At 48.5% G+C, this 24993-nt stretch overlaps 2 protein-coding genes and 5 non-coding genes across 7 annotated transcripts in view; 6 read left to right on the top strand and 1 right to left on the bottom strand.

The window, feature by feature from the left end:
- Window positions 1-24993, bottom strand: part of LOC139057015 (uncharacterized) — a 218104-nt gene that overhangs the window by 181332 nt on the left and 11779 nt on the right. The window contains exon 4 of the mRNA XM_070534821.1: window positions 20396-21175. Within this exon, the coding sequence (XP_070390922.1) occupies window positions 20396-21175 (780 nt within the window). The remainder of the gene's footprint in view (window positions 1-20395; window positions 21176-24993) is intronic.
- Window positions 2647-2718, top strand: TRNAD-GUC (transfer RNA aspartic acid (anticodon GUC)). The gene has a single exon. It is a non-coding gene; the product is annotated as a tRNA-Asp (tRNA).
- LOC135920584 (uncharacterized) lies at window positions 8199-9415 on the top strand. The gene has a single exon (XM_065454907.2). It carries the CDS (start codon window positions 8210-8212, stop codon window positions 9413-9415), a length of 1206 nt encoding a protein of 401 aa, XP_065310979.2. The 5' UTR covers window positions 8199-8209.
- TRNAD-GUC (transfer RNA aspartic acid (anticodon GUC)) lies at window positions 13543-13614 on the top strand. The gene has a single exon. It is a non-coding gene; the product is annotated as a tRNA-Asp (tRNA).
- Window positions 13785-13856, top strand: TRNAD-GUC (transfer RNA aspartic acid (anticodon GUC)). Its single transcript has one exon. It is a non-coding gene; the product is annotated as a tRNA-Asp (tRNA).
- On the top strand, window positions 14028-14099 carry TRNAD-GUC (transfer RNA aspartic acid (anticodon GUC)). The gene has a single exon. It is a non-coding gene; the product is annotated as a tRNA-Asp (tRNA).
- On the top strand, window positions 14267-14338 carry TRNAD-GUC (transfer RNA aspartic acid (anticodon GUC)). Its single transcript has one exon. It is a non-coding gene; the product is annotated as a tRNA-Asp (tRNA).

The following is a 24993-nucleotide window of genomic DNA, read 5'->3' as shown; positions in this document are numbered from 1 at the left end:
ACGAGGTGGGAAGTTTTTAAACAAGATGTTAAATTGAGTGCTATAGAACGTACGACTATCCTAAATTTTGAGAAGAAACAAGACGAAAAGAAATTGCAGTCGCAACTGCAAGCACTATTAAAGGAAGAGAGTGTGAAACCGGGCTCGTTCACTGAAGAAATCAAAAATACCAAAAACAAGCTGGAACTTTTAGATAAAGAAAAGTACAGAGGTGCTATTATTAGGTCAAGAACAGAAAAGCTTTGGATGGGCGAAACGCCGACAAAGCGGGCACTAAGTGATGAAAAGCAATATGCACGAAGAAAAGAAGTTAAGGAAATAATGTACAATGGCAGACTGACGAAAGAAAAAAGTCAGATAATGAACGCGTTTGTTGACCACTATCGCGATTTGCTTGGAAAACGTATTCCGATGGCGAGTGGATTTAGTGAAGATTTCCTTTCTTTAGTGCCCAAGCTTGACGACGAAACTAAAAGAAGTTTGGAAGCCCCTATCAGTATACAGGAGATTAAAAAAGCTATCGATGATTTAAGCACTCGAAAGACACCTGGCCCAGATGGAATCGGAGCAGAATTCTATAAAATGTTTAAAGAAGAGCTTGCCAGCGCGCTGTTCGAAGTTATCGAAGAGGGGTATAAAAAGAAGAAGCTACCACGGTCTTTCACTGAAGCGCACACTGTTTTAATCCCCAAATCAGACGATGACATCAAACTTCAGTCTGTGACGTCATATCGCCCCATTAGCCTCTTGAATACGGATTACAAAATTTTCATGAAGGTGTTGGCCAAAAGAATGCAGAATGTAGCTCAAAACATTGTAGGACCGCACCAGACATGTGGCATAAAAGGTCGTAGTATTACGACAAATATACATGTAGTAAGAAGTGTCTTAGAGATTTGCGATGACTTTGGAGACCGAATAGCAATGATGCAAATAGACTTACAAAAAGCTTTTGACCGTGTCTCCCATGAAGTGTTGTTCAACGTGTTAGAACATGTGCGAGTTGGAACTGTGTTTCTTGATGGATTAAAGATGGCATACTCGCACTGTGTAACACGCCTGGTAGTTAATAGGGCGCTGAGTGAAGAAATTGACATACTCAGTTCTATCAGACAAGGATGCCCGGCCTCAGCCTTACTTTTTGCCATATACCTAGAACCCTTTTGCTTATCAATTATCCAAAATTCAAACGTGCACGGATTTAGATTACAGAGTACTGAAGTAAAGATTCTTGCATATGCTGACGATGTGGCCGTACTCTGTCAAGATAGGCATAGCATACGTGAAGTTGTTCATACAGCCAAACAATTTTGTTCCATGACAGGTAGCATGATTAACTGGGATAAAACAACTGCGTTTTGGTATGGTAATTGGGATATGAAGCCTGATGTATACGTAAATGTGAAATGGGAAACCCGCCCACTGAAGTACCTAGGGGTGCCACTCGAGGTTTATCGTGACAACAACGAGTACTGGAAGGACGAAGCAGAAACAATCAGGCAAAAAGCAAATGCCTGGGGTGGGCGGGAGCTCTCTATTTTTGCACGGGCGTGTGTATGCAACCTGTTTTTAATAGCCAAAATATGGTATGTGTTCCAAGTCCTTTTTATGTCGCGGGTGAATGTGCAGAAATTTCACAGGATTTTCGCCGTGTTTGTGTGGAGATCGACCTGGGAACGAACAAGTCGCTCAAATTTATTCTTACCGGTCCGAAACGGTGGATTGGGTTTGTGTCATTTATTTATTAGGCAAGTTGTGTCTCGTTTTATTTTTCTCCGCGACCAAAGAAATGGCTTCTTATAAACTGTAATCAATTTAAGGCTGTGTTCACACGTTCCAGAATTTTGTGTCATCGAATAACAATATGTACCATTATGTGACTGGATTCTTGCGTGAAGTAGTGCAGTCTTTTCAATTTCTGAAAGTGCGCTTTTCACTAGAGTATTTGTCCTCTGTAAAACGGAAAACACTTTACAAAGACCTTGTCGACTGTTTGTTGCCAACACCGCGGTACAGAACTTTATTCAATGTCGGACCCGGACAAGACGTGCTAAGAAGGGTTAAAAAGATGAACGTAAAACCGGGAACAAAAACTTTCTTCTTTAAACTTCATTCTGGGACGCTCCCAGTAAAGCAATGGTTAGCTGATAAGGGACTCTACGTTCCATGGACGACAAACTGTCTACTTTGTAAGACGCCCGAAACGGTAGAACACGTATTTCTTTAATGCTGGGACGCCGTATTCCATTGGGACATTCTGCAGCGCACATTGAAAAAGGACCTACCCATCACGAGTTATGGCATTCGTTTTCTGAGTGTGGACAATGAAGACGGCGTCCCGTACGACATGTTCATGCTGATAGCACTTCACAGCATCTGGCAGACTAGAATGGCGGTTCGCAATGCCGACCTTCACGCACGTCCTGTCAGGGAAAATTTCATTGTAAACGTCGTATATATACGCGAACTGTATAAAGCGCAACCAGAGCCTCCTGACTGGCTACCTCTCTTGGACGAATTGTGCAACTTGAAGAAATTTTAATGTGAGCACATCGGACCAAGACTTGGTCCAAGTGTTTCCTTTTATCATTCATGTTTTTCTGTTTCCACCACCTGTAAAACAAAACAGGCAATAAAGAAAAAAAAACCTCGTTAGTATAGTGGCCAGTATCCCCGCCTGTCACGCGGGAGACCGGGGTTCGATTCCCCGACGGGGAGTGTTTCTTTTTTTCCTTCTCCTTTGCAGGCGCTCGCGGCGGCGCACTCGGCGCTCCTCCTCTCCAGTAGCTGTCTCTATCTTTTCCCACTTGTGGGCATGATTGCGGCAACGCTATTGCGATTTTTTTTTCAAAACGTGTACATACTGCTTTAGCTGACACCTCGCATGTGTCCTCATTAGTATAGTGGCTTCCGGCCACCGAGCGTGACGGACGCATGATGACGGGCTCCGCTGGAGCGGCTTCAGCGGCCTTTTCTGGCCGCGGTAACAGGGCTATGGAAATGGAAGACGACTACCAGGTTGTTCTGCCAAGTCTCCCAACCGGGCGTTTAGTTTTAAATACTGGTTTTTTTTGCACGCGGATATCAGGGCCCGCCCGTACCGGGTGGAAGATTTTCGAGACGCGTTGGCTAGGCAATCGCTTCTCTCGGATGTTATCGCCCTGGGGGCGTATCGGATGAGCCATGTCTGGGCCATCACGCTGAAGGATGCGGATGCCGTTAAGAAGATTGCCGGCCTCGGTGAGCTGCGAGTCAAAGAACGCCGCTGCATGGTTATTGACCCGGCGAACCAGGACGTACGTCTCAAGCTCCATTGGCTGCTTCACACCGTGCCGGACGAGGACGTGCGTGTCGCGCTCGCACCGTACGGAAAGGTCTGCGAGGTGGTCCGAGAGCGCTGGCGTGTGCACGGCGTGTCAGAGAAAGGCTCAACGAGAAGGATGGCCACGCTGAAATTGAAAGCAGGCGTTAAACTGGACGACTTGCCGCACCAGCTTAACGTTGGGGGTGAGTTGGCACTCGTCGTTGTGCCTGGAAGGCCTCCGTTATGTCTTCGCTGCCGAGGTACGGGACACATTCGACGGGAGTGTAAGGTGCCGCGATGCGGAGCCTGTCGACGTTTCGGTCACGAAGACGGTGAGTGCCCCCGTACTTATGCAAGCATCGCCGGCCCTGGAACCAGTGAAGATGCCTCGGAGCATTTGATGGACGAGGCGGACGCAGAAGAGGCAGCGAGGACAACTGGGAAAACGGAGACGAAAGTAGGGCCTTCGTTTACGCCTCTGGTTAAGCAGAAGACAACGACAACGTTGACGTCTCCAGCAGTGGTGGCATCTCAGCTAGCGCAGCGTGACCCCGAAAGCGACAGCGGTCACAGTGCGGTGGCCGATACGAAAGCTTCGCTGAAAACCCCGGACCGCGTGGAGCCTCGCATTGCCGACGCCATGGACGCCGACGATGAAGCGGCTGCCCTAACCGCTGGAAAACGGTCCCGCGAAGAGAGCGCCGGTGAGAACCTGCAGCCCGGTGGTAGTAGCAGTGGGGAGCCGCCTCCAAAAACGACAGGAAGTCGACGTTCGTCGTTGAAGCCGCGTCCAAACCTTTTGGCCGAGTCACGGCAGGCAGGTAAACTGCCTCCGTAAATTTTTTCCCTTGTTCTTTGGAATGTCAGCGTCGGTTGTGTATCGACCGACACGGTGTTTTTGGCTGACTTTTTGAGTTTTCGCGCATGCAAAGTGGAGGATGCGACGAGGAGGTGCCTCAGACCACTTCGAGACAAGCACCAGTCAAACCTTTGGGTGGCCAGACAGACCCCCAGTACATCATTGCGGAACACCAGTCGGGAAAATCACATGGTCGACAGAGGTAGGCACCATGCGGAGCGCGCCCCTTTTTATTACGTAAACGTATGGTAGTTGAGCTAAGAACCCCATTGCGTGTAGCAACTTTGAATGTTAGAGGGCTGGGAGCACGAAGGCGGCAATGTCAGCTTAATCGCCTGCTTATTGATAATGACCTTGACCTAATAGCTGTGCAAGAATCAAAGATAGAGTCACAAGAACATACTGACCGCATGGTGCCCCCTTTCCGCGCCAACTTTGAAGTGTGTGTGTGTCACTCCGTGTGGACATCGGGTGGATGCCTTATCTTCATTCGCAACACATTAGGTATAAGTGTGGAGTCTGCATTTGCATGTGAAAGTGGCCGCCTCTTGGTTGTTGATTTTTCTTTTTCAAACCTACACTGGCGCGTTGTATGTGTTTATGCCCCCAATGTTGAAAGTGAACGTAAATGTTTTTTTTTATTCCATTGAGCCGTACTTGAATTGTGACAAGGTATTGCTTGTATTGGGCGACTTCAACTGTGTGTGTGCTGCCACTGACCGAGTGAAGTGTAGACCAGTGAGGGACAAGAGCGCGGAACTGTTGACTCAATTTGTGCACGATTATTTATTGGAGGACGTTGGAAGTGTGTTTTCGGCTGGAACACGGCCTGATTACACACACTTTCAACGCGACAGTCACGCAAGATTAGATAGACTGTATGTTTCTGCTGATCTCGTGCCACTATGCACAGCCTATGATGTAAAACCTGTGTCGTTTAGTGATCATTGCCTTGTAAGCGCGACTTTTGGAACGAAGGGAAGGAAATCACGCTTTAATTGGTACCTTTGGAAACTAAATGAGAAAATTTTAGAGGATGAAGGATTTGTCAAGGAAATTAAAAGTGATCTGGATGGGGTACTAGCTGAGCAAGTGGACTGCTTTGCCGTTGAATGGGAAAGTTTCAAAGAACGAGTGAAGCTTAAAGCTATAGGAAAAAGTTGCGCCATTCGGTATAAACAGAAAGGAAAAGAAAGGGAACTTCGCGAACAACTTGAGTGCTTGGTTAGGATGGAAACCAATAAGCCAGGAAATTTTAGTAAAGAAATAAAAGACGTGAAGTGTCAGATCGAAACAATTGACACTGACAGGTATAGAGCAGCAATAATGCGCTCAAGGAGCGATAACTTGTGGGCAGGCGAAACGCCTACAAAGCGAGCGCTATCAGATGAAAAGCGGTACGCTTGCCAGAAGGAAATCAGGCAAGTAAGATACGAGGGGCACATTACAAGCGACCCTAGTGAGATTCAGCGCGCTATTACGGAATACTTTGCTGAACTTTTCGGCAATAGGCGCGAGCATGCGCAAGGGTTTGAAGGGGATATCCTCCGACTAATGCCAACACTCGACAATGATGTAAAAGAGCGTCTTGAATTGCCTATTACTTTGGAAGAGATCGAGAAAGCAATAGATGATCTTCCGTCTGGAAAAGCGCCGGGGCCAGATGGGCTGAACGCTGCCTTCTATAAAACCTTTAAACATTATGTTTCTCAGTTCCTGTTACAAGTGATAACAGAAGCCTATGAACGCACAAAAGTTCCACTGTCCTTTGGTATTTCACACATTGTACTTATTCCCAAGTCTGATGATGCGGAGAAACGAATGTTAGTGGGTTCCTACAGACCTATCAGCCTCACTAATGTCGACTACAAGGTGTACATGAAAGTACTAGCCAAACGACTTCAGAGTGTAATCGACAAATTAGTAGGGCCGCACCAAACCTGTGGAATCAGAGGACGTAGCATTGCTACAAATATACATGTGGCCAGAACCGTATTGGAATGTGTTGACGCGCTTGGAAGCCAGGTAGCAATGATACAGCTGGACTTGGCTAAAGCGTTCGACCGCGTTTCACACGACATTCTTTTCTCCATTCTAGAGCACGCTAACCTGGGTAGTGTAATAGTAGAAGTAGTAAAAATGGCGTACGCAAATTTTATGACACGCATTATAGTTAATGGTGACCTTACTGAGCGCCTCACAGTGCGTTCTTCGGTGAGGCAAGGTTGTCCGCTCTCTCCCCTGCTTTTTGCAGCGTATCTAGAGCCTTTATGTCTGGCCATTATCAACAGTGACAATGTCACGGGTTTCAAGCTGCAATCTGCTGAGGTGAAACTTCTTGCGTATGCGGACGACATAGCGGTATTTTGCACGAACAGAGAAAGCATTTGTGAAGTTACAAACACTCTGGAAAGGTTTTGTAACCAGACTGGATGTCAAGTAAACTGGGAAAAAAGTTCTGGATTTTGGCACGGGGAATGGGATATTACACCGCAATTTTTCTCACGGCTGCAATGGTCTCCCATGCCAACGCGATACCTTGGTGTGCCCCTAGAATGTTATCGCGATCCCAGCCCACTTTGGAACGAAGAGATGTCAAGGGCGAGAGAGAAAGCGGGAGCATGGCAGGGAAGAAATCTGTCAATTTTCTCACGTGCCTTTGTCTGCAATGTTTTTCTAATTTCAAAAATATGGTACCTCACGAATGTGCTGTGTGCTTCGCGGACCTCTATTCAAAAATTGCATCGTATATTTGCCGTCTTTCTTTGGAGTTCGACCTGGGAAAAAACGAGGAGAACAAACCTGTTCCTTTCAGTGAAGAGTGGAGGCCTTGGACTGGTTCATTTGTTTTTGCGTCAAGTGGTATCACGCTTTATTTTCTTTCGTGATCAAAATGACACCTTCTTAAGAACGGTTATACAGGTCCGATTGCAGAGGCTACTCCCAAGAAACATAGTGTCCTCTGGTGAGAACATGTGTGGTGCTGTAACCGGATTTTTGCGCGAGGTTGTGCTCTCTTGTAAGTTGTTAGAAGTGCGTTTTTCCCCAGACTATTTGTACAGTGTTCCCAAGAAAAAGCTGTACAAAGATCTTGTGGATATCATGCTGCCGGTGCCATTGTACCGGGCGCCTTATCGTGGAGGCCCAGGGCAGAATATTTTAAAGCGAGTGATGAAGATGCCAGTTAGGCCAGGCGTGAAAACATTCTTTTTCAAGTTACACTCTAATACATTGCCTGTCAAAACGTGGCTTCAAGAAAAAGGAATCTTTGTCCCTTGGACAACGAACTGTCTTTTATGTAAGAGGCCAGAGAGAGTCGAACATGTTTTTCTGGACTGCTGGGACGCGATATTCCACTGGGACGTCCTACAGAGAACTATAAAGAAAGAGTTACCACTAGACCCTTATGGTATCAGGTTTTTACCGGTTGATCACGAAGATGTACCATATGATTTGTTCATGTTTCTTGGCCTCCACAGCTTGTGGAAAACACGAATGCAAGTAAGGCATGCAGATGTTAATACGCACAGTGCACGTGAAAACTTTATTGAAAGCGCTGCTTACCTTCGGGAATGCATCCGGGCACAGCATGACCAACCTCAGTGGGTAACACTCCTTGATGATTTAGTGAGTTTGAAGAAATTTTAATTTTGCTCGCTTCAGCTCAAGCGTAGCTGAAGTGCTTTATCGTTTGTGACTTATTGTTCCTCATGTGAACTTCGGAAATAAAGAAAAAAAAAGTCCTCGTTAGTATAGTGGCCAGTATCCCCGCCTGTCACGCGGGAGACCGGGGTTCGATTCCCCAACGGGGAGTGTTTCTTTTTTCCTTCTCGTTTGTAGGCGCTCGCGGCGGCGCACTCGGCGCTCCTCCTTTCCCGTAGCTGCCTCTATCTTTTCCCACTTGTGGGCATGATTGCGGCAACGCTATTGCGATTTTTTTTTCAAATCGTGTACATACTGCTTTAGCTGACACCTCGCATGTGTCCTCGTTAGTATAGTGGCGGGGATTCGGCTTTCTGCCGCGCTAGCGAGCGGACGTGCCGATCATGAGCTCCGTAGGAGCGGCTTCAGCGGCCCAGCAGGGCCGCGGTACCAGGATTTTTGCCTCAGAAGACCCGGAATACCAAGTTTTGCTGCCTCAATTGCCGACAGGTCGGATAGTTTTAAATACAGTTTTTCTGCATGCGGATGTGCGTGCCAGGCCGTATCGTGTGGAACATTTCCGAGATGCGTTGGCTAGCTTAGGCCTACTTGCTGATGTCATCGCCCTAGGGGCGTATCAGATGAGCCACGTTTGGGCGGTTACTTTCAAGAGCGACGAAGGCGTGAAAAGGCTTTCAAGCGCCAAGAACCTCAAGGTGAATGAACATCGGTGCATTGTCGTTGATCCAGCCAATCAGGCCGTGCGGCTGAAGCTGCATTGGATGCTTCATAACGTGTCGGACGAGGATATACGGACAGCTCTGTTACCGTTCGGAAAGGTCACGGACGTTTTCCATGAAAAGTGGCGTGTTCAAGGAGTTCAAGATAAAGCATCGTCGACACGGGCGGTGTCCCTGGTTCTGAAGACGGGTATGACCATAGAAGACCTGCCCCATCAACTTCGTGTAGCTGGTGAGCAGACCCTAGTTGTGGTACCGGGCAGAGCACCCCTTTGCCTGAAGTGCCGAAACACCGGACATGTCCGACGTGACTGCCGCGTCCCGAGATGTGCAGTATGCCGTCGCTACGGCCACCAGGATACGGAATGTGTTAAGACTTACTCATCCGTCGCAGGACCTGCGCTTCGAGAGGACGTGGCTGACCTGTTAATGGACGAGGCTGACGTTGATGAGGCTTCCCGCGTGCTAGTACCACCGGCGGACACAGTTGCAACACCTTCTGTGCCGGCGGCTAAATCCACGAAGGTGGTAAAAGTGCTGCCTACGGGCCCGAAAGATGCAGTGCAAAGGGCATGCGACGAAGGAGCCAAAGAAGAATCGGCCGCAAAATCTGCCACTGCCGAGGAGGCCGCCACGGAGCACAGACCGGCAACTCCCCTGAAGGACGTCGAAGAATCGAGCGCAAGCAATGCGGCTATGAAAAGAGCGAGGGACTCGACCGGCAGCCTGGACGGCAACCTGGACGGCAACCTTGACAACGGGGCCAAAGACGAGCCGCCGCCAAAAGCGCAGGCGGGTCGTCGTGCGCCCGTGCGCCCGAAGCCAAACATCCCGCCGGACAGACGGCCAGCGGCAAAACCGCCTAAGTAGGCCCCGGCGCCTACTGGGGCGCCCGGACTAACGTCGTGAAGACATGGCGTCCTTTTTGGAATCGGGCTTCGCGTACGCTCTAAAGGTACGCGTGTGGATCGAGCGGTTTTCAGTGCAAAAGTTATCCATGCAATTTTTTTCTACAGTGTGTCCGGATCGCTTGTTCTTTAGCGGCACCGTGCGATCGGCTTGCTTTTGCAGATAAATGGCGGGGAAACTAGAGAGAGCACTGAGAGTTGCCACGTTAAATGTTCGTGGCCTTGGAGCGCGAAGGAGGCAATATCAACTTAGCCGCTTGTGTATGGAGAAGGAACTCGATGTAGTTGCCTTACAAGAAACTAAAGTCGAAACCCAAGAGCAGACCGATCGCATGGTGACGCCTTTCACGGCGCATTACAATGTGTGCGTGTGCCATGCGAATGGCACATCAGGCGGATGTGCGTTGTTAATACGGAAGAGTGCTGGTATCATTGAAGAAAGTGTAACTGTTTCTGAAACTGGCCGCTTGCTTATTGTAGATTTTTCTTTTTCTCACGATTTGTGGCGGCTGGTATGCGTTTATGCGCCAAACAATGTGAATGATCGATTTTTGTTTTTTGAATCTATCGAGCAATATCTAAAATGTGATCGCTTCGTCATATTTCTTGGTGACTTTAACTGTGTGTGTTCTCCGGAAGACCGACTAAAAAGGGAAAGGGTTCGGGATAAAAGTGCTCTCCTTTTGAGCAGACTAATTGAAAACCACAACTTAGAAGATGTGGGCCTAGTCCTCACTGATGGTATCATTCCGCAGTACACGCACATTCAGCGAAATAGCCGAGCAAGGCTGGACAGAGTGTACGTTTCTGACGTCTTGATCACCCTTTGTAATAGTTATAACGTCGCACCGCAATCGTTCACGGACCATAGCTTGGTAAGCTTCTCGATTGGGGAAAAAGTTAAAAGAACACGATTCAACTGGAACATGTGGAAATTCAACGAAAAGCTGCTTGATGATGAACCATTTGTGCGAAGAGTTAAGGAAAAGATAACAGAGTTAATAATAATAATAATAATAATTGGGGTTTTACGTGCCAAAACCACTTTCTGATTATGAGGCACGCCGTAGTGGAGGACTCCGGAAATTTTGACCACCTGGGGTTCTTTAACGTGCACCTAAATCTAAGCACACGGGTGTTTTCGCATTTCGCCCCCATCGAAATGCGGCCGCCGTGGATAACAGAGTTGATGACAAATGAGGATGAATATTTTACTGCCACATGGGAGGAATTTAAGATTCAAGTTAAGTTCATTGCAATAGAAAGAGGAAGCAGCCTTCAGCACGATAAATTACAGAAACAAAGAGAGCTGCAAAGACAGCTAGAATATCTGTCAAGCGCAGAAAATGCGGGTCACGATCTATTAGCTGAAAACGTAAAGAAAGTAAGACGCGAGCTTGAAGTTATCGACGAAGAGCGATACAAAGCAGCAGTTATACGCGCTAGAAGCGAACGCCTATGGATGGATGAGATACCAAACAAACGGGCAATGAGCGATGAAAAGCGTCACGCGTCAAGAAATGAGATCCAACAGATACGTCTTCAAAACGAGGTGACGTCAGACGCTTCGTCGATTGAGAAAGCTTTTGTGGAGCACTATCGCGAATTGTTCGGCAATGTGACGCGTTCTGGACTGGCCTTCGAGAGTGAATTCATGAGCGAGATGCCAAGGTTGGATGACGACGTTAGAGAAAGTCTTGAGAGCCAATAGCTGTATCCGAGATCGAAAGGGCGATGGAAGAACTGCCATCAGGCAAATCCCCAGGGCCGGACGGCCTAGGCGCCGCTTTTTACAAGGCATTCAGTCAGGAGTTTGCGTGTATATTGCACCGACTACTCTCAGAGGCGTATGAATTTAAAAAAGTACCACCCTCATTCCGGACTTCACACATAGTATTAATTCCGAAAACCGATGACCGGGAAAAGCTCCTTTCAGTAGGTTCATACAGACCGATAAGTCTGACCAACAAAGATTACAAAATATTTATGAAAGTACTGGCTCGACGATTTCAAAGCGTGATTCAGCAGCTTGTAGGGCCACACCAGACGTGTGGCATTAAAGGCCGCACCATTTTCACGAACACCCACGTTGCAAGGAATGTGCTCGAATGTTGTGATGCCATTGGGGGTCGGGTGGCCATGTTGCAGCTAGACCTTGCGAAGGCGTTCGACCGGGTGTCACATGAGGTGCTTTTCGCTATACTGCAGTACTGTAATGTTGGGAGCGTCATTGTAGATGGCGTTAAAATGGCTTATGAAGACTGTTACACGCAGCTTATAGTTAATAAGTGTCTTAGTTCGCGGGTGCCAGTCCGCTCGTCTGTACGGCAAGGCTGTCCCTTGTCTCCTTTGCTTTTTGCCCTGTACCTCGAACCCTTTTGTATGGCAGTCATACGGGATGAAAACATTCGTGGTTTTAGGCTGCACGCCGCAGAAGTTAAAATGCTAGCTTATGCAGATGACGTCGCCGTCTTTTGTGAAGACAGGGAAAGCGTGGTCGAGGCTGTCCGCCTTGCAAGATCCTTTTGTAGGTACACTGGTGCCCAGATAAACTTCGAAAAAAGTGTTGGGATATGGCATGGAAGCTGGGACGCGACACCCACAAAATTCGCCGGTATGCAGTGGACTACAGTGCCTTCACTGTATCTAGGAGTGCCCCTTGAGTGCTATCGGGACTCGACACAGTTGTGGACCGGACAAATAGAATCAATGAAAGAAAAGATAAAAGGATGGCAGGGCCGGGGATTGTCAGTGTTTGCACGTGCTTCAGCTTGCAATGTTTTTTTGATTGCCAAAGTTTGGTACATACTGCAAGTAATGTTCATGTCCCGTGTAAACGTTCAAAAAATGCATCGAGTGTTTGCTATCTTCATCTGGAACGCCACTTGGGAGCGATCCAGTCGAACAAATCTTTTTCGCACAGTTCGAAATGGGGGCCTTGGGCTCTCACACTTGTTTATTAGACAGATCGTATCGCGGTTCTTCTTCCTGCGAGATGAAAGAAATGTTTTTCTCCGTACAGTCATTCAGGCGAAAATGGCAACAGAACTGCCTGAATTTGTTGTGTCCACATCTAGTGCTATCACTAGAAGAGCGACTGGTTACTATCGTGAAGTCGTTGCATCTTTTAGAATACTCTGCGCACGTTTTTCGCTGGAGTATTTCTGTTCAGTGAGAAAAAAGAAACTATACGCAGATTTAGTTGACAGCATGTTACCTATTCCACTGTATAGGAGTGTTCACTGTGGAGGCCCAGGAAAAGATGTGCTGAAACGAGTCAAAAGGATGCCTGTGAGACCTGCTGCGAAAACTTTCTTTTTCCACCTACACACGAACACCCTCCCCGTTAAAGTATGGCTAGAACAGAGAGGAATATTCGTACCCTGGACTACCAATTGCCTGCTGTGTAAAAAGCCTGAAACAATTGAACACGCCTTCATTGAGTGTTGTGACGCTGTCTTTCACTGGGACATCTTGCAGCGCACTCTTAAAAAAGAACTCCCCATAAACCCCTATGGAATTCGGTTCCTTCCAGTTGAAAGTGATGACGGGCCACCGTTCGACATGTTCATGTTGCTGGGCCTCCACAGTTTGTGGAAAACCAGAATGGCTGTACGTCATGCTGATGTGAATGTGTGCTCTGCGCGAGAGAACTTCATTGAAAGTATGTCACTATTACGAGAAGTGTATCGTGCACAAGGCGAAACCCCAGACTGGGTTAGCATCCTTGATGAGCTGGTGTGCCTCAAGAAATTTTAGCGACCATCCCACCTGATTTGATGTGGGTGCACTGTGTATATGATTTTTTTTGTGTGTGTTAATGTCTAAGGAGGCAATAAAGAAAAAAAAATCGTTAGTATAGTGGCCAGTATCCCCGCCTGTCACGCGGGAGACCGGGGTTCGATTCCCCGACGGGGAGTGTTTCTTCTTTCCTTCTCGTTTGTAGGCGCTCGCGGCGGCGCACTCGGCGCTCCTCCTCTCCAGTAGCTGTCTCTATCTTTTCCCACTTGTGGGCATGATTGCGGCAACGCTATTGCGATTTTTTTTTCAAAACGTGTACATACTGCTTCAGCTGACACCTCGCATGTGTCCTCGTTAGTATAGTGGCCAGTATCCCCGCCTGTCACGCGGGAGACCGGGGTTCGATTCCCCGACGGGGAGTGTTTCTTTTTTCCTTCTCGTTTGTAGGCGCTCGCGGCGGCGCACTCGGCGCTCCTCCTTTCCAGTAGCTGCCTCTATCTTTTCCCACTTGTGGGCATGATTGCGGCAACGCTATGGCGATTTTTTTTTCAAAACGTGTACATACTGCTTCAGCTGACACCTCGCATGTGTCCTCGTTAGTATAGTGGCCAATATCCCCGCCTGTCACGCGGGAGACCGGGGTTCGATTCCCCGACGGGGAGTGTTTCTTTTTTCCTTCTCGTTTGTAGGCGCTCGCGGCGGCGCACTCGGCGCTCCTCCTTTCCAGTAGCTGCCTCTATCTTTTCCCACTTGTGGGCATGATTGCGGCAACGCTATTGCGATTTTTTTTTTCAAAACGTGTACATACTGCTTCAGCTGACACCTCGCATGTGTCCTCGTTAGTATAGTGGCCAGTATCCCCGCCTGTCACGCGGGAGACCGGGGTTCGATTCCCCGACGGGGAGTGTTTCTTTTTTCCTTCTCGTTTGTAGGCGCTCGCGGCGGCGCACTCGGCGCTCCTCCTCTCCAGTAGCTGTCTCTATCTTTTCCCACTTGTGGGCATGATTGCGGCAACGCTATTGCGATTTTTTTTACACGTGTACATACTGCTTTAGCTGACACCTCGCATGTGTCCTCGTTAGTGTAGTGGCCAGTATCCCCGCCTGTCACGCGGGAGACCGGGGTTCGATTCCCCGACGGGGAGTGTTTCTTTTTTCCTTCTCGTTTGTAGGCGCTCGCGGCGGCGCACTCGGCGCTCCTCCTCTCCAGTAGCTGTCTCTATCTTTTCCCACTTGTGGGCATGATTGCGCGCGTACCAAGGGGATGCCGATGCTGACTGCTGGTGACACCGCGACGTCGGCATCGGAGGTGGCGGTCGACGGACAACATCTGCGTAGCTTGGCTGCCACACCTGGGAGTTTGGCTCGGGAGCCGCAAACGCTTGCTTTATTGCTTGGCGCACAACTTCAGCCATCGACGCAGCAGTGCATTCATTTGGCGCGGCAGTGAGCTTCTTAATGTCTTTCTAAACAATGTCGCGTATCAGCAGGCACAAGGAACCCTCGTCTGTGACCATCACTGCTGCGGCGCTTGCCGGTCCAGTGCTGGTCAGGTGATCATACTGGCGGCTGCGCAGGTGTAACGCGTGCTCTATGACCGTCGATTCTTTAATAAATTCATCCACGCTCGTCGGCGGGTTCCGCACAAGACCGGCAAACAGCTGCTCCTTTACGCCGCGCATGAGGTGGCTGAGTTGTTTTGCCTCGGAAATATCGGGGCCTGCACGACGAAAAAGATGAGCCATGTCCTCAGCGAACATGGCAACAGTTTCATTCGGCTTTAGAATCCGTGATTCGAGAAGACGGTGCGCGTAGTCCCGCCTTTCGGTGCTCCCGAACGTATGGAGGAACTGGCGGCTGAACTCTGCCCAACTTGGTCAGATTTGCTCGCGATTAACGAACCATGTGCGGGCTCCGTGTTCAAGAGACATATACACATGGGATAGCTTCTGTCCAGCATGCCACTCATTATACTTGGCTACGCGCTCGTACTCCTCGAGCCAGTGTTCTGCATCCTCGTAGGCATTGTCGTGGAAGCTCATGGGAGATCGAGGAGTCAAAGGAGTCACCTGTGCAGGGCCTGTGTCTGCCATGGCTTGGGCACTCGTGTTAACAGGCAGACTTCCTGGTAGGGGACCAAATCCCGGGCTTAGGCCTAGTAGGCGACGGCTCGCGCGGTGAACGGACGTTTCGACACGCGGAAAACGTCTCGGGCTTGAGGCTGTTGACAGGCGTCTCAAACATTTACACCAAGCCTCCTCCACCAGTGTTACAATTCGCAAGCAGCAGGAACTGATAAAAATAGGCAGGTTACTTTAATTGCAGGCCAACTGAAAAACGATCGCGCAGGGACCTCTTCGTCTCTTCCGCAATGCGCGAGAACTTCGCCTTCCTCTACGTGCCACGTACTAGATGTGGCAATATAAAATACTGGCACCTTAGTGAATTCCTTGAGTCCAATTTCTTCATTATTTATGAGCATGGTTTCGGTAAAGCAGTTTCGTGCGAAACGCAATAGCTGTGTTTTACCAACGACTTAATTGTTAAAGCGAATCATGACTTTGATACTCATTGCTTATATTTAGATTGCGCTAAAGTATTTGACTCCGTTTCACACGATCTATTTATGTTCAAGCTTAATCAACTTAACATAGACCCCAATGTACTTACATGGATTAAGGAATTTCTGTCTAGGCGTAGTCAGTGTGTGACGGCTAATGACTTTTGTTCACCTAATTCTGCCGTAACATCTAGTGTCCTGCAAGAGTCCGTTCTGGGCCCTCTGCTTTTCTTGATTTATATTAATTATCTTCCTACTTGCCGTTTTTCCTCAACTGTCCAACTATTTTCAGATGACTAGTTTAGCAGAAAATTACTAACCATGCCGATTATCTCAACCTGCAACATGATCTAGTTAGGGTATTTGAATGGTGCAGTAAATGGCTCATGACACTTATTACAACTAAATGTAAAAGCATGCAAGTTTCTAGCCACATCACAAATCATTATCCGAGTACTCACTCCCTGCATGATGTTTCATTACTATCGGTTGGCAGTTATAAATACCTTGATGTTCACATTTCTTCTACGGAGGCTCGCTGGAGGGAAGTTGGAAGTCAGCCACCGTGAGTTTGAACACATGCTCTAGCTTGGCATTATTCGTCCTTCCTCCAGCAATCGGTCTTCACTCTTCCATCTCGTCCCAAAGCAGGACAGGGGCGACTGGCGGCTTCGTGGCGATTACCGAGCTTACAATTCCTTCACTACTCTTGATCAATATCCCCGTACCCACATACATGACTTCGGCGTCCATCTCGCAGAAACCAAAATATACAGCGAGATCGATTCGATGAGCGCGTACCACCAAATTCCTGTCGAACCCAGCCACCCTCTGAAGACAGTAATCGCTACTCCAGTTGGCCTATTTGAGTTTGTCCGTGTGCCTTGCGGTTTGAAGAATTCGGCGGAATCTTTTTAAAGGTTCATGGACGAGGTTACCGGCAAACTCCTGTTCATGTTCGTCTAGCTTGACGACATTCTCGTCGCAAGTCGCACAAACTAAGAGCACAAAGAGCGCCTTCGCCTTCTGTTTGGGCGAATGGATGCACACAGCCTTGTCCTAAAGGCCCACAAATGCATTTTCAGAGTTGAAGCCCTGGATTGTCTCGGCCATCGCATTTCACACCAAGGCATCAAGCCACTCGAATCATGGGTGCGGGCAATCGAGGACTTCCCCTCTCCATCCTCCTTCGGGAAGTTGCGGGAGTTTCTGGAGCTCAAATTTTCACAGGCGCTTCATACCGTAGTGTGTGCAAGTTCTTCAGCCGCTCGCTGACCTGCGTCGCGACTCCAAAATACATGAACACATCTCAGTCGATGAGCCTGGAAACTCGCTGTCAAAATGCTGGAGTGAGGAATCCCGGCAGCCGCAAGCGAACTGGCCTTCATGCATCTCTCGCTTCAACGCGAACGAAACTCCGAAAGCGCAGTGCGTACGAATTAAGCTACCGGCACTAGGCGCACTCTGCAAACATCGCAGATCACTTTGACCATAAGGCCCGCGCGGGCGCGCTTTCACCACGTGGCCGATCGCTTTCAAGACACATGAGTGCCGGCAACGCGTTCCTACGACGCCAGCCGAAGGAGTCTACTACGGTGTCCGCCATTCGCGTGCCTAACGCTGTAGACGCCACGAATGCCTCCGCTCTGTACGGAGTGGTGGGCGAGTAGGACATCGGGGCACCCTAGCAGCCGCCGAAGAAGAACGTCCCCCTCCTTCGCCTCATCCCCGTGTCTCACGCGCCACAGGAGTGGGCACGCTTCCGGCCCGCGTTCTTCACTGGCACACGCGACGCGTTCGCCGGTTCACCCTCACATGCTTTCACTTCCATATAACAGCATAGGACGCGCGGCGGTGGTTTTATCGTTCTTGGACTTTGTACAGAACCTCAAGGCGACGGCGACAGAAATACGCCTGGAGTGTCCACATTGTTACGTGTGGAAAGACACAGACGAAAGATGCTATTTACACGCTATTGACACTGGAGCCAGGCAGCCAGGCTGACACTCGCTCGTGCCAAGGGCTCCGACCAACTTCTTCATCGTTCTCGCGGCGGCTCGTCTCTTGGATGGATGGATGGATGGATGGATGGATGGATGGATGGATGGATGGATGGATGGATGGATGGATGGATGGATGGATGGATGGATGGACGGACGGACGGACGGACGGACGGACGGACGGACGGACGGACGGACGGACGGATGGATGGATGGATGGATGGATGGATGGATGGATGGATGGATGGATGGATGGATGGATGGATGGATGGATGGATGGAGTAACCTTATAGAAAGGTCCTGCGAGCTAGGGCGCAAGGTCCCATAGAGCGGGCTCGTCTCTTGAGCATCACTCAATGATATCGTAATAATATAATTATATTTCTATCGCAGTAAAAACGCCTACCTTCCACTGGTCCTCGAATATGAACCCTACTTCCACGAAGCCAAAACGCGTTTGCCGACCTTCAGTGTTGCTTATTCATCCGTTGCTCGACGCGCCAACAACTCGCCTTATGGTAGACGCGTCGACCACGGCAGTGGGTGCAGTACTGAAGCAGCACGATGGCACAGACTGCAGGACGCTGGGCTTCTTTTCAAAGCGCCTCAAACCTACAGAAGCTCGCTACAGCACCTTCAGGAGAAAAATGTTGATCATCTTTTGCGCTGTCAAACAACTCCATTTTTTTCCTTGAACGCTGTAGCTTTGACATTCTGACCGACCACAAGCCGTTAACCTTCGTTTTCAAGAACAACAGTTCCTCGTACGCTGAACATGAGCTTCGGCAACTTTCCTTTATCTCCCAATTTTCTACGGACATCCGCCATATCTCTAGGACGGAAAATCAGGCAGCTGACGCACTGTCGCGGATCGTTGCTATGCCTGCTGGCTCTGTGGAATTCCAAGCTCTATTCTCCGCCAAGCAAAACGCCCCCGAGATGCGCCAATCACGTGAAATGGGCTCGTCGCTCCAACTTGCGGATGTGCCGAGCCGCTTCCCTACACAACAGCAGCAATCACGTGCGGCACATAGCAGGCAGCTCCTCGCCCGTTCGTGCCCCATCAATATCGGTGGCCAATATTCGATTCACAGCACGGACTAAACCATTCTCGCATCAGAGCGACACAGCGGCTTATCACAGACCGCTTCGTCTGGTCACGGATCAACAAAGGTGCTCGAAGCAGGGCAAAAGACCGCCAAGTCTGTCAAGCCATGAAAGTGACCCGGCACTCGCGTTCAGCGGTGCAGCAGTTTCGACCACATGAGAGCCGTTTCCATTCCTTGTATTTAGACTTGGTGGGGCTCTTCCGCTCTGCCAAGGTTTCAGGTAGCTCATCAGGTGTGTCGACCGGTAGTCATGGTGGCCTGAGGCAACGCCTCTACAAGAGATCACCGCTGAAACAGCGGCGGAACCATTTGTTGCTACGTGGGTGTCGCGGTACGGCTGCGCTTTGCTGACCGTGGCCGGCAATCCCAATGCTTGCTTTTTTCCGCCCCGGCGAGACTGTTCGGCACGCGGCTTCCTAGCACCATGACATACCATCCACAGAGCAACGGCATGGTCGAGCGTCTCTACCGACAACTGAAGGCGTCATTGCCCGCCACGCTCGACAGACAGCACAGGGTGGAGAGGATACCTGCTACTGGCGCTGCGAAGAGCAACCAAGGATGACCTCGGATTCGGCACAGCCGAGATGCTCTATGGGTCAGCAACCCATGTTCCAGGTCAGCAAGGCACTCCGCCAGCAGCCGCGCAGCCCTTACAGAGGCTACATTGCTGGCTCGACCAGCTTCGACCTACTTCCCCTCGTATCGCCCGTGGGCGCAGCCTGCATTTAGTTTTTCATTCCGCCATTGACACCTAAGCCTGTGGAGTTCTAGCGGGACAGCCCTTGTAGCGAACGTCTGCCACTTCGTTGCCCCCGCCGTGGGGGTCATTTCTCTCTGCTCGAACCGAAGCAGCTGCCCAAATGGGGAGCCACCCCGGCCACTCGGCAAACCTGCTTTTACTTTAATAAAGCCAGTCGACGCTCCGTTCTCGCTCTGTCAAAACGTATTTTCCTCGCCTCCAATAAACCGAGCCCCCAAGACGTCCATGCGACATCGGGTATATGGAAAATAGCCCGAGGCCACCGTGAACGACAGTTTCACGCTATCCATCAAACGATCAGCGCGGGACATATCACAACGCCAATATTTCATTATGCGCTTTTCAGTATAAGTTGTTATAGACAAAACGAAGCAATTACGTTTATTTATGCGTTCATAAATGAGAGAAAAAGAAAAAAGGTCGCTGATTACTTGCCTACGCGCATGGCTATAGGTGCCCAATACGTTGTATAACGCTTCTTAGGAGAGAAAGGGACTCCGAACGAGCGCTAGAAAATCGGATTAATCCAGCATTACCCGCTTTCTTTCACCCACGTATATTTGGCGCACGTATCCTTAGTTTACCTGCTTGTTTCCACATTTCCATGAACAGGACTAAGTGTAATGTATGGCTACTTTGAGGAGAGCAATAAACAAACCTTCACTTTTTTTGTCTTCATAATGATCTAGGCTTAGTAGGAGGATCACACTAGCAAATCTTAACATAATAACGGAGTATACTGGCTGTTCCGGAGAATTTGCAGCGCTTACCTCCATGACCTCGTGCAGCAGGCCACCGCGGAACAACCTCGCCGCCGATAGCGCAGCCTGCGAGCGCACCAAGTCCTGCGTGGTGCTCACCGCCGACGGTACACTCTGCGAGCCAATCGCCAGAGTCCACTGGAAGGACTCCATGGCGACGCCGTACTGGGACTCGCGGCTCTGGCGGTAGCAGAAGGACACGACGGCGTCCGCCAGCTGCTCCGAGGGCACTGTTCGACGCACGACCTCCGCCTCGAGGGCCGGGAGGAGCGCGTGCACCAGGAGCCACACAGAGCGCGTGATGCGGCCAGACGTCTCGAGGACGAGGTGGGTGAAGGTGTGCAGGAAGGACATGCCCTGCACGTACACCAGCTTGGTCGGCTCGAGGGACTGCAGCACGTGCGGAGCATCGGCCAGGGCTTCGATCCACGCTTCGCGAGTCCTCGGGTAGATCTGCAGGAACAGCTGGTCCGGCGGCCACATGCTCACGTCTTCTTCACCGCTCAGGTTGTTCGTGAGAGACTCGTCGACGATCAGCAACTGCGTCAGCTGCGCCGATGTCAATGTGGCACCGCTGGCGTTTGCCGCTGTGCTGAGCATAGCTTCCAGCTGTCGCGCAGGCAGGCCGAGATTGTTGCGCAGCGAGTTGCCAGACCTGAGGTGCATGTTGCCTTCGTAGAGACGTACCCTGATGGCCAGCTCAATACGGTACCTGAGGACTAGGCGGAGCATGAACTTCAGCGTTGACGTGCTACTGACCGAATGCTGCGCGATGTCTTCCCAGCGTGTCTGAGGAGGAGAGAATGGTAAAGGCCGGGAGCAGTATTTTAATACATGTGCTCCCACGAGAAGTTTCACAGTGAAGCTATAATTAAGATAACAGCTGTCGATGCACATCTGCTCTGAAAAGACAGCTGAAAAATAGGCGGAAGATAATCGGGTGGAAATTAACAAGTAGTTGCATTAATTTGAAGGTGGCACGTAGGGAATCTTTAGGGAACATTAAGCGAAAATATTAGGTCGAGCAAGATTCTAAGATAAGGCTTCTTTATATCAAATTCGCAGTTCGTGGTGAGAACGGAGCTTTTAAAAGCAATATAATTAGAATGGAAAATCAGAGTAGCGGCACCAATTTTGGACAACGGTACCTCTAACGTGACGTCAGCACTGGCTGATTCACAGAGAGTGCTGGAGAGACAACTTAAGCGGGAATTGCTTCAACTCGTCCGTTCTTGCGCGGTCGACTCAAATTGAGGACCAGCAGCATGACCTTTGGCGGCAATTTGTGCGCAACGAAGTTACAGTTAAGAAGAATATAAAAGGTTGTATCGCACTTTGTTCAATTCGTATACCGTCACACAGAAGACAATGATACAGTTCTGGAGGGTAGATCTGCAGAAACAGTTGGTCCGGCGGCCAGTGTCCGCTAGTGTCCCTCTGAGCGTGATGTATAAGTTAGAATTATGTGGAGCACATTGGCAATTGCTAGAAGGTTGGAAATATCCTGACAATTACTCTTTGAAGGTATATGTGTAATGAGCGGCTTCCCCGCCTAATATTTAGTCTAATCGAACTCTTTCATCACAAGAAGCATGTGTGCATCTAACCATTGCAACTTTCTGAAAGCAATTCTGACGATTCCTTTCATATTGCTCGAGGGCCTGCAAATATCTTGCAATCCGTGGCGAAACGTCTCCAATAATTTTTTTACAAAAAGCAATGAAAGACGGTCGTTTCAAGATTTAGCCTTATATATTTTGCGAGTTGGCAATGCTGAGATATGCCAAGATAATGCGAACAGCGCACAAAAAAAGAAAGAAATCGAGCTAAAAGCGCTAATTTTCTTATACTTGTTCACAACAGGTAACCAGCATAGCTTGGAGGTCTTTGTCGCTGCATATGTCTCTGCATATGCCTGGCATATGTTTCCTGCAAAAGTCACTAGACGGAATTCTGACGCTCCGATCGTTCAACCACCACGGAACTGATCGGTGGCGCACCAATTTGCCTATTGTTCCTGTTTGCGGCTTCAGGCATCCACGAAGGGTCATCTATTCCACTGGAGTTTCTTAAATTTCGAAGCACTCATAAATTGCTAAACGTACGAAAGCGAAAAGTCTCTACGCACATGAACACATAATCCAAACGGTCGCATTCATAACACAATATATTGCTTAAAGTTTTGAGCTATTTCTAGAGAAAAGGGAGTTCAGATGCCCAGCACACATAAGCGTCACACTTCCCTCTAGTTGTTTCTTTTTTCAAGAAACTCTACTTAAAGAACAGCTCAGAGGCCGTTCTTGATGAGCGCCGATGGTGTAAGTACTCGTGGCGTTTTCTCGCTGAGCTAGAGTCGCTAATATCCTCCCTTGTCTTAACGAAGCGTTACAAATGGGTACTTCTGTGTACTCGAACGATAGAAAACTCAAGCAAATGTCATTGTTTTTGGTAGTATATCGAAGCCTTTTATCGCGATCTCTTTATACTGTAGCGATACCTTGAACGCAAATAAATCATCGCATTCAAGAGTATCGAAGCTTTATCTCGGGCCCGACGCGGCCAATTCAAATACATGTAAAATGCAAGAACGCTTTTCTAAGATAACCCCTGGACCGAATTTAATGAAATTTGTTGCATTTGAGAGAGAAAGGTAAATTCTAGTGACTGCTGGAAGCGCGAATTCGATTTAGGGCCTGAATTATGTCAGAAGAATGTTTAAAAATTGGGAAGTTCCAAGAAGTAGAATCATAAAAATTACAAATTAACAGCTCTCCGGCAAGGGCAGATATCGCAGTTCTGTAAAAGGCATCCATTAGATCATCCAAAGCGGAAAAATTCGATATGTCAAGTTATATATCACGTGCATTTTTTTACATTGTGTACAAGGGTTCTGCAAAATCTGAATTTACACATTACTAAATTTTTGAGATTCATGTGTAACATGCCAATTTTGTCCGCTCTAGATATACTATGAGATGCAATCCACAACATTTTGATATCATTCCTCATTACCGAGTTACGGAGCTGTAAACTTGAGAGTTTCGTTCTATAAAGATTTGCGACATTTGACAACTTTAAGTATAAAATTTAGGAGCTAAATAAAAAATTTGAAACCAGCAGTCACTATATTTTAAGTTTTTCTTTTAAATGCAACAAGCTTCGTCATGTTTGGTGTAGTGGCTGCGGAGAAAAAACGAATTCTCCTTTTACATCGAAACCTTACCCTTAAGAGCGCTTTTTAATGTCTACACCTCCTTACACCCCTAACACCCAGAGAAAGGATGCTTGAAGGAATGCACACATATGAAAGATTTTATTGAAAATTAGACCCTTTTCTACAATAGCTGTACTGCCGGAATCGTACAATACGTTTCCCTTTCTACAGCAATATCTGCTATCCTTTTTCTTCTAGTAGGCTGCATGTTTGCCAGTGGCACTGGTGTCCGTTGAAGGCACGCCGAGGTCCTTTGCGAGAACACAGATAGAGCCGCGCAGTATACATCACCTGTACTGAAACCGCGCACCTACAGAGTGTCAGTACGAAGTTTTACATCTCAGCCGGTTAATTTCTTTTTTTTTTCGTAGACGGCATTTACTGCCGCGAGTTAACATCGCATGCAGTAATTACACAGGCAAAAGGCAATGCATGTCACATTATCAATAACAAGACAAGTGCCAATCGTATGACTAGTAACTGATAAAGAAAACGAGCATATATGTGATCCTAAAAGGGAGACAATGAAAAACAAGTAATCAATCGAAGGTACCGGTCTGGTTGAAATTCCCTTTCATCATAAATGTCTTTTACGAGAACAATCATACATTGTAACTGTACTGACGAAGTAAGAACGGGCTCAGCAATGTGGTCCAATAATCCTCTTTTCCATAAACTGTGTGTACCAATTAGTAAAAACATAAAGCGCACATCCCTACATCGCGCACAGTCGAATATCGAACGGCATGCAGATTCAAATGAAACTTTAGTTAAACGTCCCAAAACAATATTGCATCTATACAATAGGGGACATGGGGTGCTATGCAGGATGCGCCGAGTTTCTCGTTCACCCGAGTTTTACCTGAGTTTGCTCGACGGAAGTCAGTGAACGGAGATAGCGCGGAACACGCAAAAGCTACAGGCAAAAAAATATGTAGACAAAAAGCCGCGTATGACATCATGAGCGCACCCTGCGCGCGCGGCACGCTGCTTCCACGTTTCAAGCGCAGAAGGCTGCACAACAAGAAGGCAGCATTCTTGCACCTAGACTTTCACTCAAACGAATACGTTAAAATACAACAAATAAAATAACGAACATTTTTATTTCTTTAAGTATCTGTTTTCGTTTTGAATGCTAGAAATTTCTTATGACAATGACAAACGGAGATCGAGCAAATTATTAAATTTTGCACTTCTTGCCGCGAGTGCCGACAGTGAGGCGAAAGCTTAGAAGCGGATACATTGAAAAGCGTCGCACGCACGAGGGAGCTCATACGGTGAGAAGTCGCCTAGGGGGGCTGCAGTACTATCGGGCTCTTGCATTGCCCAGGAGGCGCTGCGAAAATGGAGCTAAAAAGCGCCCTCTGTCCTGAACTGGGTAGTACCAAGCTCA

The sequence above is a fragment of the Dermacentor albipictus genome, chromosome 3 (genome assembly GCF_038994185.2).
Source record: "Dermacentor albipictus isolate Rhodes 1998 colony chromosome 3, USDA_Dalb.pri_finalv2, whole genome shotgun sequence".
Taxonomy (NCBI): domain Eukaryota; kingdom Metazoa; phylum Arthropoda; class Arachnida; order Ixodida; family Ixodidae; genus Dermacentor; species Dermacentor albipictus.
Note: the sequence above shows the minus strand (reverse complement) of the source record. Positions and strands in the feature narration are given on the sequence as shown.